Source organism: Pelodiscus sinensis, chromosome 1 (assembly GCF_049634645.1).
Source record: "Pelodiscus sinensis isolate JC-2024 chromosome 1, ASM4963464v1, whole genome shotgun sequence".
In the NCBI taxonomy this organism is placed as follows: domain Eukaryota; kingdom Metazoa; phylum Chordata; order Testudines; family Trionychidae; genus Pelodiscus; species Pelodiscus sinensis.
The window spans coordinates 90,067,601-90,081,225 of NC_134711.1; the positions used below are offsets into that span (position 1 = coordinate 90,067,601).

A 13,625-nucleotide genomic window follows, 5' to 3' on the forward strand; every position below is an offset into this window, starting at 1 on the left:
TTGCGGAGCAGACAAATCTCAAGTAGCTAACATTCAACTCTTTTCCAATCAATTGGAAAGAGAGCAATTTGTGGACCCTTAACAGACCCTTTAAAGCGGGGTGGGTAAGGGGCAACCAGCGGGCTGAATCCAGCCTGCCAAGCCACCAGATCTAGCCTGTGGCTGCCTCCCTGGAACCCTTAGGTAGAAAGCAGCTCACTTTGTGCTCTGGAGGGCTGGGAAAGGAGGAGGGAGGCTTCGTGTGGTGCCCTGCCTCCCAGCAAAATCTCTCAGTTCTCAATGGCCAGTTTCTGGCCAATAGGAGCTGAGAAATTTTGCTGGGGGCAGAGGCAGTGTGAAGCCTCCCTCCCTCTCCCCCTTCTCCCATGCCGAGAGCAGAGCCATGTGGTGCAGGAGCCTGGGACTGTAGCAGCCAGCTTTCCTCAGGTTCTTGCAGGGCTGCTGGCTGAGACCCGCCAAGGTAAGCACCTCCCAGCCAGAGCCTGCCTCTGGCATCCCACCTTTCCCTCCCATCTAAGTACCTGCCCCAGGCCACTTCCCAAACCCTCTGTACCCCTTTTCCCACTTCTTCCAGGTCACAACTCCCTCCTCTACCCTCCTATTCCTCTCCCCTGGCCAGAATCTTCTCCTACATCCATAACCCCTCCCAGACCTGCACCCCAGTCTCCTGCCCCAGGTCACAACCCCCTCCTTCAGCCAAACTCCCTCTCAGACCCCACACTCCCCCTCCTGTACCCCAGTCCTCTACCCCAAGCTCCCTTCCGCACCCAACTTCTGTCCCAGACCCTGCACTCCCTCCTAGAAGTGTGGCGCTTGACCACTTGCAAAATGTTGGAGTGGTCTCCCATTAAAAATTATTGCCCATCCCCGCTTTACAGAGAGCTATAGCTGAAAAGTTAAGAGACTATTTGGAAAATGTGAATTTATTCCAGTCAATTTGCGGTTATGGCAGGCCTTCTGAGTGTTCAGAGAATTAAGTTACTAAAATTAGTGACCCACTGACATTTTTTGAAAAGTTAAGGAAAAATCACGATGCACCTGAAGACAGAGTGCGTATGCATTGGCCCTAGCCATACTGGAAGGGTGCTCAGGAATATGTAAGTGAGGTAGGAGCACAGAAGTCCCATTGAAAGCTCCTCATTTAAACACTCCTAAAAATCCCACCTGCTCTTACCAACCTGCAAGTCTGCTGTCACTAATAAATCAATGAAACTACTATTAAGGGGGAAATTGCTGTTTGAAGGCAAGTGGAAATATAATCTGAATGAATGTATTAAGAATGAATCCTGCCAAGCAAGCTGATTACCTGATTTAGACTGAACTACAAAGCTAGTGATGATGGGAACACACAGTCATGGTGTTTGAATTGCATTAGAATTCTCAGCAACACTTGCTGGGAGACAGAGACTCAAATCAAAAGAGTCTGATATGAAGCTTGTCTCCCAGATTAACAACTGGCTGAAGGATCACAGAGAGTTATGAGAAAAGTACAATGTTGATTTTATGAGGGAGGTATCTAGTGAGGTGTCATGTGATTGGGTGTTCAGGACAGCCTTATTTAGCATCTTCATTATAACAGTGATTTCCCCCCAGTGTTTTCATTTACAAAAGAGATTCAATGTGTCAAACTGCTTCCATTAACAATTGTCCATCCTGTACTGAGTGCCTCTGCAACAAACAATTAAAAATTACATCTGCTATCATATTCTAATGTAATAAATAATAAATAGGTCACTACAAGAAGTAATGGTCTCAAGTTGCAGAATGGGAGGTCTAGGTTGGATATTAGAAAAAAAACTATTTGACTAGGCTGGGGAATGATGAAGAACTGGAATGGGTTGCCTAGGGAGGTGGTAGAATCTCCATTAAGTTACTATCGATTATTTGTGAATATAGATAGTAGAATGCTTCTACTAATGAATAAAAATTCCCCCAACCTGCTCCTGTCCCAAATTACTGGGAAAAGACTGGCCCTGCAGCATAATCATAAGATTAACAGCTCTGGTAGCCTAAAGAGTCACCTAGGAAGAAAGGAAAAATAATTCTGAACTTTTATACCCTCCCATTCTCTGAGAGTATGATGCCTGGTAGTGAGCATCAGACCCTCGTACATACCTGGCGATTACCCCCTGCTTTCACCATGGCCATGATGATATTCTCTGTGGCCATGAAGGGCAATTCCTGTCGGATCCGCCTCTCAATCACCTAAAAAGCCAAAAAGAAACAGGTTCTATCACACTGGAGTGGACAATCAGTAGATTTGGTCAGGTATTTCCTGCCATACTCCTGCCCCATGGTGCTCCAAATGTGTTCTTTCCTGTCATGAGGGCAGGTGACTGGACCTGATGACCTCTCAAGGTCCCTTCCAGTTCTAGTGTTCTATGATTTAGTAAGAGACATGTGTTAACAATATCCTGTGGCAACAAGTTCCACAAGTTAGTCGTACACTTCAGAAAATGGTATTTTCTTTGATCTGTTTTAAGTTAGTTGCATTTTAATTTCTTAATGAGCTCTTTGATTTTTGTATCGCAAAGAAGAGAGTCATGGTGAGAAACTGGACCGCTTGGCTCAGCAGCCCTTAGGAATATCCACTGAGCCAGCAGACAGGAAATCAGTGCTCTGAGTGGGATGGCTTGGGACTCAGCACTGCATATAATGCTGTTTCCTTACCTTGGGGTACACCACAAATCCTTCGGAGATATTCTGCAGCGTACTCAGTATGATGTCAGCTGTGAGAAAAGACTCTGCCAAAGATATACGCCTGTAAAACAGATATAACCCGGGCATCTGGGTTAGGGATGAGGCAGCCTAACTCATCTCCTAGCACAGTTGTCTCCACACTTTTTATTTCCAAGTTTACCTTTTTTGAATTTAAGCGCAACCTAGGATCTACCCTGCCCTTCCCTAAAGCCCCGCTCTGCTCACTCCATCCCCCACTGCTCACTCGCACCCTCATGCACTTTCACCAGGCTGGGGTAAGGGATCGGCAGAGGGTGGGGGCTCTGAGCTGAGCCTGGTGTAAGGGGTGAGAGTGCACAAAGATCTGGGACAGAGTCTGGGTGCAGGTGGGTACACTGGGCTGGGGTTAAGTGTTGGGATACAGGAGGAGATGTGGAGTGCTAGCTCAGAGGGAACTCCAGACTGGAAGGGGCTTTGGGAGGGGGGTGATCAGGACAGGGGCTTGGGATGCAGGAGGATTGGGGTGTTGGCTCCGGAGGAGGTCTAGGCTCCAGCCTCCTCCCAGGCAGCACTTCTAGTGAGCTGTTTGTTATTCATTAAATTAGAGTATGACAGCAGATTGTCATTTTTAATTGTTTGTTGCAAAGGCACTTAGGCAGCTCCTGGTTGGTGGCACAGCAAGGCTGAGGCAGGCTTCCTGCCTGTACCTGCCCCACACTGCTCCCAGAAATGACTAATACACTCCTGCAGCGCCTGGGGGACAAGGGGTACATGGCCCCATGTGCTGCCCCTCTGCTAGCACCGCTCCCCAGCTGCAATAGGCATAGTCCCTCATTCTTGGCTCAATGGGAGCTGCAGCAGTGGGGCTTTCATACAGGAACAGCGTGCCAAAACCCCGCCATCCCTCCCTCAACACGAGGACGTGAGGTTATGCTGGCTGCTTCTGGAAGCAGTGTGGGGCCAGGGCAGGCAGGGACTCAGAACCTGCCTTAGCAGTAGCCTTGCTGCAGCACCAGAGATCACAACCAATCGCGAGAGTCTCCAGGACTGACCACCTGATCACAATCTGCTGGTCGGTGACCACTGCCCTAGCATGTGCACACATGTCTCTAGATGGCAACTCCCCCTCTGAACAGCCAGAACTATTCCTAATGAGTACTTTCTGCTGGGATGGCTGGAATTGGGGAAGGTAGTAGCAATACACAGCACAGGAGCCTTGCGCAGATACAAAATTGGCATCCGCATAAATGAGCCGCAGATATCTGCATACATGGATGTGGATACCTGCAGATATAAAGTGGATATCCATGGATTTGAAGGGTTCTATGAAGCATCTGCTGCTGGGAGAGGCCAGGATAAGAAGAACAGTGTGTTATCTTTACCTCTGGTCACTGTACCATTCCCCAGAATTGCTATTTTTCTTTTCGGAGGATCTTGACTGTGTAAAACACTGATTCCTCTTTCACTCAAAGACAGAAGCCAATTTACAACCACTGTTGCTGGGCTCCAAATGTCCCCCAATGATGTTGCTTTTCATAAAGTGGTGTCTGCCAGCATGAGACTCGGAAGTGAGGGGCGTAGATTAAAAAGACAATATTCTGAATTAGGGACGTAAAACCCTGTTTAACTGGTTAACAGATTAAATGTGCTGTTTAACCAGTTAACCAATTTGGGGGGAGAGGTGTCATCCTAGCTCAGGAGGGATTGAAGCGGTTCTACTGGCTCCACATGCATCTGCTGGCTCCCAGGCCATGCAGGGGTCCAGCAGGACTAGAGCAGCCTTTGGCCTGCAGCTGTTCCTGGGTACTTGTTAACCATTGCCCATAAGCATCACCTGTTTACATCCCTATTCTGAATACACCAATGTGCTATTCCTCGATTAAGGCAGAGGAGACTATTTACCCCAAACTAGTCTTAACCCCCTCTAAAGCCAACCTCTTCCTTTATTTCATCATATAACTAGGATTTTTCTCCTCTTTACTCTCCCCCGAGCTATCCCTGGAGGATGTGGATGGACCTGTTAGCACTGTCATCCAAGGTGCGCTCAAACCACTGCACAGAGGCTGTTTGGAGTGGATTCAGGACCAGAGTCATCAGGTGGCGAGCCAGGCTGCAGCAGCGCTCTGAACGCATTGGATTCCTCTTGTAAGGCATGGCACTGGAACCTGGGGGCAAGAAAAAACACAAGGAGGAAGGTGGTAAAAGAGGATGATGAAGACATGTCCAGACATGAAACACAAAGAAGAGGAGAGATCAGAAGAAAGCTGGCCTCCTCAAGAGAAAAAAAGCCATTGTTCACTTTTCAGTCTGATTCAGACTATGCAGAGACACAAGGTGGAGGAGATAATATATTTTATTGAACAAACTTCCATTGGTGAGAGAGACAAGCTTTTGCACTTATACTGAGCTTTTCAAGTTCGGAAGCTTGACTCATCAACTGAAGTTGATCCAATAGAAGATATGACTTTGCCCACCTAGTCTCTCTAATATTTCAGGACCAATAAGGTTACACCAACACTGCATCATACCATGCAGGTCTTTTTTAAACCATCCCCCAAACCAGAACTGCATCTGTACTTCCAAAAGAGAAAGTGGGGGCCTTAACGCCTAACACTATATCAGTATGAAAGAAAGAAACGAGGCCGAGCTACTTTAATGTGCTGTAATTTGTATGTCTGCTTGACGGCCTAGCTATGAAAATCAGTAACCTGCAGTGACTGGCTGAAAGTCTGAGGGTTCAGTGTTTAGAAAGGAACCTGTCACTATTTAAAAAGCTTGTTGCTTTGGAATGGGTGACAATGAAAAACGCTGACTCATCTTACAGCACCAACTTTGGAGGCTAGGCTCTCTCAGTTATGACTTCAGAGTTCTGGAATTCTCTCCCCTTCCCTGTATATATCAAAGCTACCTCAGGGACCTCTTTTGGTGCCAGGATCCAGCTTGGTTTTACTCTTCAAGATTGTTAATATATAAAGGGATAGCAATACTGAGCCAATTAACTTTAATGGCAGCCAAGAGTGCTCTGTGCCTCTGAGGATCAGGCTCTCATCTGTGCTGAAGTGAGGAGTCAAGTCAGGGCATTCGGGCCCAATGCCAATTTTCCTTGTTAATAAATCATTACAATGTGTAAGGACCTGCAGGTACAAACAGGTTAAAAAAAATACACTTTTTAATAAAAAGCAATTTTTGTCAGTGCCATCACAACTGTTGCTGGGATGGAGATCACCAAGGCAAAAGAAAAGATAAGCTAACTGGAACAAGGATCACCAGTCAATGTCTGTCACCCCTTACCTATCTGTTCTTTCTCGAAAGGTTCCTCTATCTCCTTGAGATTGGCAAGAAGGCGGATGTCAGTACAGATCTAAAAAGAAGCAACAAGAACAAATGAACACACACAAAAGGTGGTTCTCACCTGTACTAGATAACATGTCTGGAGACACAACGTGTCAATGTCCATGAAGTAGCTTGGGGAGGGAGAGAATAATTCCCCTCAAAAAGTGAGGCACTTCAAACTAAGATTTAAGCCTTTTTATGGAAAAATGAAGGCTCAATTGATATTACAAATGAATCACAGCTGTATCCTCATTAGAAAATCAGAAAGCTGTGACCAGGTTTCCTGACAGTGTAGCACCTCAGAGAAGACTGAGGACAATTTCCACAGTGATTGTAATTTTTCTTAAACTTCCTAATTTATACTTAAAGAGCTCAAGTCAAAAGAATGAGAAAGAGAGAAGGGATGTTTATCCTACTGATATGATAGGATGTTAAATATTGACTAACTGACTAATCGAATAGTCGATGCATTCTGCATTGACTATTTGACTAGTTGATAGGGCACCTCCGCCTTTCAAGTGTAGCAATGGCCTTAGGGCTGTAGCTACACTTCAAAGGCGAAAGCACTATGTGGAGCCCGAGGTCAGCTGGGGACTCCCCCGCTGATCCTGAGCTCCATGTGGCACTGCTGCTTTGAAACGCTGCAAGGAGCCTGACGCTGAGCTCCCTGCGGTGTTTGAAAGCAGCAGCATTGCATGCAGCCTGGGGTCTGGCTCCAGGCTCCAAGCAGCCCTGCCACTTTGAAGTACTCCCTTCTCTCCGTCTCCCCCCCGCTGCCTCTTTCTGATAGAGGCAGCAAATGGGGAGGGGGAAGGAAGCGATTAGTTGACTAGTCCCTCACATCTCTAGACAGGACTCCACAAATAGTCAGGAGAGGGAAGATAAATCAGTAAACACTGATACACCATTCACATAGTGCTTAAATACTGAAATGTTCACTAAGCAGCAAATATACTGTCTAAATAAGACAGGATAAATATCACAGGTTGAAAGGCCAGGCAAAGGAGGGTGTGGAGATAATCAAAGGGAGGTATAATCCAACAAGGACTTATCTCGATGAGAGACAATTCAATGGGAGGAACATACTGGGGGAGGAAAGGGTGAGATTTTAAAACATGCTCCATTAGGAAGGGCATTTATTCTAACTGGATTTGCTTTAACACAAATTTGATTACTATGTTGCTTGGGATCTCTACCCTTAGAGTCTCAGTGAATTCATTTTACTTCATTTTGCACCACTCACAACTAAAATAAACAGGTATGGGATATTCCAGTGAAGAATTTGTCTGGTAGAGCAGAGAGGAGTTAAGCCCTCAACTCTATCTCAGGTTTCCCACAGAAAGTGTTCTGCATCAGAATCTCTCTTCTCAACCCCATCAGACTGACAGTATTTCGCTTCCCCTTTCATAGTTTGAAGACAGGGACCTCACCTTGTGTATGGATGCCCCCAGACCGGCCAGCACCGATAAGACTTCAACATCCACTTTGCGGCTATAGGTCTGCCCTGTGACGAGATAAGCTCTGGAAACCACAACAAAGATTGTTGACACAAGCACCATTAAAATAGGACTCAGTGAGTATGCGCTCTGTAGGGGCAATGCTGCAGAGCTCTGCCTGGCTAATACCACCAGCTGACCTGCAATACTTCATTTGACTTCCTGGTTTCTCTTTCACACTAGTGGGAAACTTTGATTCATGCTGCTCTGCTCCTTGGGCTGGCAAGCAGAGACAAGGGAGGAAGAACAGGAGCCCATATTTGGACAGGATGAAAAAGAGTAAGGGAGAGAAGCAGAAAAAGAGCACTAGCTGGGAGACGGAGTTTCCTTCACAGAGATGCAGTGTGGATTTGCAAGGAACAGAACCACATGAAAGTGCTCTCTAAACTTGAGCCTAATAGAGTTGAGGTTAATTAGCTGGATACTAAAACCTGTGTTACTATGGACAGTGGGAAAATGTGTCAGGCTATTCATTCTCAGCATATTTTAAGAGAACTGGGTAAGCAAGCTTTTTACATACCGCTTAAATCCTGCCTTCATAGTCACCAGCCTGTCCAGCTCCTCTACCTAAGGAAAACAGAAAGGAACCTCAGAACGCAATGACTGAAAAGCATCAAACACACAGGGAGACTGACAAAGGACAAAAATGTAAAGGCTTCAACTTCCCCTTCCCTCTGAACCCACCAAGAACTCTGCCAGCATACCTCAACCCTGTCCTGAAGCACTCCCATTATTACTATTCTGCTCTCCCAAACAGCTCTGCCAACCAACCATCATAGCAATTATTCAGCCCTTGACCCTGACTTTGTGGGGAAGGAGAATCTTCCCAACCTGCTTACTGGACATTTTGCTCACTGACTTGATGACTCACTTTATCATGATCACCCTCAAACAGCTGCAAGAAGCTGGCTTGGGTGCCAGTGGTGCCTTTCACACCACGAAATCGCAAGTCGTCTCGAGCCCGCTCCAGGTTTCGCAGATCCATGCAGAGGTCCTGGATCCAGAGGCAGCAGCGTTTCCCCACTGTGGTTAGCTGTGCAGGCCTGAGAGTAAGCAAGGCAGATTATCATCGCATCACCATCTGCACACATGCTTTGCACAGCCTCATGAGAAAGGCAGGCACTCAGACACTGCTGTAATGAGAACCACCATAACCACTTGCTGCCCTCCTTCGTTTCGCATGAAGGGTCTGAGAGAAGAGACAGCAATAAAGATGCTGAAAAGTCTAGTTTATGGAGAAAATTAAAAAACTAAATATAGGGACTTCTAGAAGGCACAAGAGGAATGGTGGCAGTGTAATTTTGCAACTCCTTTCTCCACCTACTGAAATGCACAACCATCAGCAAGCAAATAAGTTCTTTAAATGTAATAGTCATCAGATCTTATTCCACAACACTTTCCTTCTCCAGACTTCGTGCAACATTAGGGTTGCCAGCTATCTGCTTTTCAATCTGCATGCCTGGTCGGAAAGGGACCCTGGCAGCTCTGGTCAGCACTGCTTACTGGGCCATCAAGTCTGGTGGGGCTAGCAGGCTCCCTATCTGGCTCCGCTTGGCTTCCGGATATGTTCTTGCAGCTCCTACATGCAGGGGCAGTTTGAGCCATCTGCACCTGCTCTGTGCCTTGGTCCACAGCTCCTACTGGCCAGGAACCACAGTCAATGGGAGCTGAAGGGATGGTGCCTAGACGGGACAGCAGCACACACTGTGCAGAGCTTCCTGGCCACCCCATGCCTAGGAACCCAAGGAACATGTTGCTGCTTCCAGGGATCCCCCTGAAATAAGTGCTGCCTAGAACCACACCCCACATGCCTCCTGAACTCCAACCTCCTGCCCCAGCCTGGAACCCTCACTCTCTCACCCAAACTCCTTCTTGGAGCCCACACCCCCTCCCACAACCAAACCCCCTCCTACACCCCAAATCTGCTCTCTGCCCCAGTCCTGAGTTCCCTCCCACACACAAAGCCTCCTAGAGCTTGCACTCTGCATCCTCTCCAACCTCTTCATCTTAGCCCCACCCGAGCCTGAACCCAACCCAACCCAACCCAGGAACCTCCTCCCACACTGTGAACCCCCACACCATGGCATCCCCAGCTAGAGCACACCCTACCTCTTGCACCCCAGGTTCCCTGCCAGTAAAAATGAATGCGTGAGGGGAGCAAGTGAGTGTGTGGGGGGAGAGGGAGAAGAGGAGTGAGAGGAGGATGGGGCCTTGGAGAAGGGGAGGGACAGGGGTATTTGGTTTTTGTAAGATTAGAAAGTTGGCAACCCTACACAATACCCTAAAATGCAGAAGCTGTCAAACAATCCTCTTGCAACCAGAATGGTTGATTAGGAAAAGGCCAACCCTGAGACAAGATGCAATTATGGACTGGCTAAAAGAAACCTCAAGTGACCAGACTATTTTAAGAAACCTATCTGAAGGTATAAATGAGATAAAATACATTATCAGCACACATCAAGCTAACTTGTAAAGTTTGGTATTAAGACTTGAGGAAGCTAGAATCTCCTTGCTAGACGATACGGTTAGTACTATGCATATAATCTCAGAGCAACAGAAAAAAACTATTAAAGCACTGCAAGGAAGGTTACTAATCTCAAAGGAAGATGAAGAAAATCTGTAGGTTTCCCATAAGGACAAATTTGCCCGTCTTAGACTCAAGCAAACATGTAAGGAATTGGGGGACAGAGTAGGGAACATTCTTACATATAGATTAAAAGTGAGAGCTTAAAGGTCCCAAATAATACCAGAATTACGATATTACTAAACACAAAGATTCAGTGATCAATTTTTGAATTCTACCAGGCACTTTACAATAACAATTTACCACCGGATCCAGATGAATTGAATGATTTTCTTAAAATTCTTAACCCCCACAAAAATCAGAAGAGCAGCAAGCCAGGCTGGTCTCTCCTTTGCAATCAGAGGAAGTAATCAAGGCCAGGGAAAAAATAAGTCTCAGAAAGACCCTAAGCCCTGATGGCATATTGATAACATTTTCTGGTCCCTAAATTGTTCTAAATTTATGAAGATGCTTTAAAGAAATGTATGTTAACTTCTTCTATGAGGGAAGCCCTAAATATTGTCCTAATTAAGGACAAGCAAAAGTGTAACAGCTATACAGACTCATCTCTTTGGTCAATACTTTTATAAAAATACTTTAAAAATATTGCTGAAGAGGTTTGAAAAAGTAACAATGCAGATGTACCAGAGAAAAGGCACCAGCCTCCCATCATATAGAATGTTATACAACCCTATCCCATAGGATAAATATTTCCTGACCCCTGCTAGTGACCAATTATACCCTAAAATAGAGAGCATTGATGTAAATCAGCAGTTTAAGTAACCAACTAGCCTCAATTTTAATCAACTTTTTCATTTGTTGCTTCAATTATTTTCTAAAGAAAGTTTTATTCTCTCTGCTTGATATAGCCATTAAAACATATTCATTTACAACTAAATAGAGCCTTTACATTATATTTGGTACATTTTTGCTACTTAAGAGGGTACACTACAAACATAAGTTTATTTAAGCAGTTGTATAGCTTAATATTTTCCAGATTCTTCTTATACATTTTTAGTATGTTAGAAAATATTAAATTATGTAATTAAATAAAATAGTAAATTATATTTGCTTATTTACTAGATGATTTACTAGTTCTGAAAGAACTTAATAGTTCCTCAATTTCACATTTAATTGTGGTTTGTAACCTATCATTTAAATCAACTTTCATACCTAATGACTGGAAGGGTACGTCTAGACTACCGGGTTTTGTCGACAGAAGTTTTGTCGACAGTATCTGTCGACAAAACTTCTGTCGACAAAGAGCGTCCAGACACATTGAGTTCTGTCGACAAAGCAAGCTGCTTTGTCGACAGAACCCTGTAGTCTAGACACAACCCTACAGGCAATAACACCTTCTGTCAACAGAACTCTGTCGACAGAAGGTGTTATGCCTCGTAAAATGAGGTATACCAGCGTCGACAAAACTGCTGAGTTCTGTCGACGTTATGTCGACAGAACTCAGCGGTAGTGTAGACGCTGGTATAGTTTTGTCGACAAAAGTCCACTTTTGTCGACAAAACTCAGTAGTCTAGACACACCCAAAGATAGCTAATGTGACACCAATATTTACAAAGGGCTCTAGAGGTGATACTGGCAATTACAGACAGGTTAGCCTAACATCAGTAACAGGTAAATTAGTTTAAACTATAGAAAAGAATAAAATGGTCAGACACATAGATGAACATAATTTGTTGGGAGAAAATCAACATGATTTCTGTAAAGGGAAATCATGCCTTACTAATCTGCTAGAGTTCTTTGAGGGGGTCAACAAACATGTGGACAAGGGGGATCCAGTAGATATAGTGTACTTAGATTTCCAGAAAGCCTGTAACAAGGTCCCTCACCAAACACTCTTAAGTGAAGTTAGTCGTCATGGGATAAGAGGGAAGGTCCTCTCATGGATTGGTAACCGGTTAAAAGACAGGAAACAAAGGGTAGGAATAAATGGTAAGTTTCCCGAATGGAGAAAGATAGCTAGTGGGGCCCCCCAAGGGTCTGTCCTGGGATCAATCCTATTCAACTTATTTATAAATGATCTAGAGAAAAGGATAAACAGTGAGGTGGCAAAATTTGCAGATGATAAAAAACTGCTCAAGATAGGTAAGACCAAAGCAGACTGTGAAGAGCTTCAAAAAAAATCTCACCAAACTAAGTGATTGGGCAACAAAATGGCAAATGAAATTTAACACTAATAAATGTAAAGTAATGCACACTGAAAGAAATAATCCCAACTATATGTACAATATGATGGGGACTAATTTAGCTACAACTACTCAAGAGAGAGATCTTGGAGTCATTGTGGATATTCTCTGAAAACATCCACTCAGTGTGCAACGGAAGTCAAAAACGCAATAGAACGTTAGCATTCATTAAAAAAGGGATAGAGAATAAGACAGAAAATACTGTATTGCCTCTATATAAAACCATGGTACGCCCACATATTGAATACTGCATACAGATGTGGTCGCCTCATCTCAAAAAAGATATATTGGTATTGGAAAAGCTTCAGAAAAGGGCAACAAAAATGATTAGGGGTTTGGAATGGGTGTCATATGAAGAGAGATTAAAAAGACTTGAACTTTTCAGCTTAGAAAAGAGAAGACTAAGGGGGAATATGATAGAGATCTATAAAACCATGACTGGTGTGGAAAAAGTGAATAAGGAAAAATTATTTATTTGTTCCCATAATATAAGAACTAGGGGTCACCAAATGAAATGAATAGCCAGCAGGTTTAAAACAAACAAAAGGAAGTTTTCCTTCATTCAGTGTACAATCAACCTGTGGAATTCCTTGCCAGAAGATGTAGTGAAAACTAGGACTTTAACAGGGTTCAAAAAAGAGCTAGATAGATACATGGAGCTTAGGTCCATCGATGGCTACTAGCCAGGATGGGTAGGAATGGTGTCCCTACCCTGTTTCTCTGGAGGTGGGTGACAGGGGAGGGATCACGTGAGGATTACCTGTTGTGTTCCCTCCCTCTGGGGAATCTGGTATTGGCCACTGTCGGCAGACAGGATACTGGGCTTGATGGGCCGTTGGTCTGACCCAGTATGGCCGTTCTTATGCTTATGGCTGGCAAGATTGATGGGTGATTATTTAATGTTTATGTCATAGCACCATCTTCTTCAGAAGTTTGGCATCTACCTGGTACTTCCAGCTGAGAATACGGGTAGGCAATGAGGTAAAGTGCTTGATGTATCTGCTTATTTATTTTGGTGCTGGGTATTTCTTTCTTCAATGTCTCAAAGTTCTTTTAAAATTTCTACAGCATTAGCAATTCAGCAGCAATCTTTCTGTCATTTGTCCAATGCTATGAAAATAGGTTTCTGCACATCCAGCATATTTTCTACATTTCTTTTTAGTCCAATGTTGACTACTTTGGCAGTGAGAGTTCCAGCTATTTTGTCTCAATTTTCTTCACAAATCATCAGAATAGGCCAGTTCTTAATAAACTGCTCAAAACAATCAACTATCGAATGCCACCATGCAGTCTGAGGGAGAATTCATTTAAATGCTTCTATTCTCTTTAGTGAAGCTGAAGCAAAGCAGT

The 13,625-nt window shown here is 44.5% G+C and overlaps 1 protein-coding gene across 1 annotated transcript in view; it reads right to left on the reverse strand.

Moving 5' to 3' along the window:
* The window catches only part of ADSL (adenylosuccinate lyase), a 39,689-nt gene that overhangs the window by 2,820 nt on the left and 23,244 nt on the right, over positions 1-13,625 (reverse strand). Inside the window, exons 5-11 of the mRNA XM_075913401.1 lie at positions 8,380-8,551; positions 8,029-8,075; positions 7,443-7,533; positions 5,971-6,040; positions 4,697-4,844; positions 2,671-2,761; positions 2,116-2,205 (exon numbers count right to left, since the gene is read on the reverse strand). Of these exons, the coding sequence (XP_075769516.1) occupies positions 2,116-2,205; positions 2,671-2,761; positions 4,697-4,844; positions 5,971-6,040; positions 7,443-7,533; positions 8,029-8,075; positions 8,380-8,551 (709 nt within the window). The remainder of the gene's footprint in view (positions 1-2,115; positions 2,206-2,670; positions 2,762-4,696; positions 4,845-5,970; positions 6,041-7,442; positions 7,534-8,028; positions 8,076-8,379; positions 8,552-13,625) is intronic.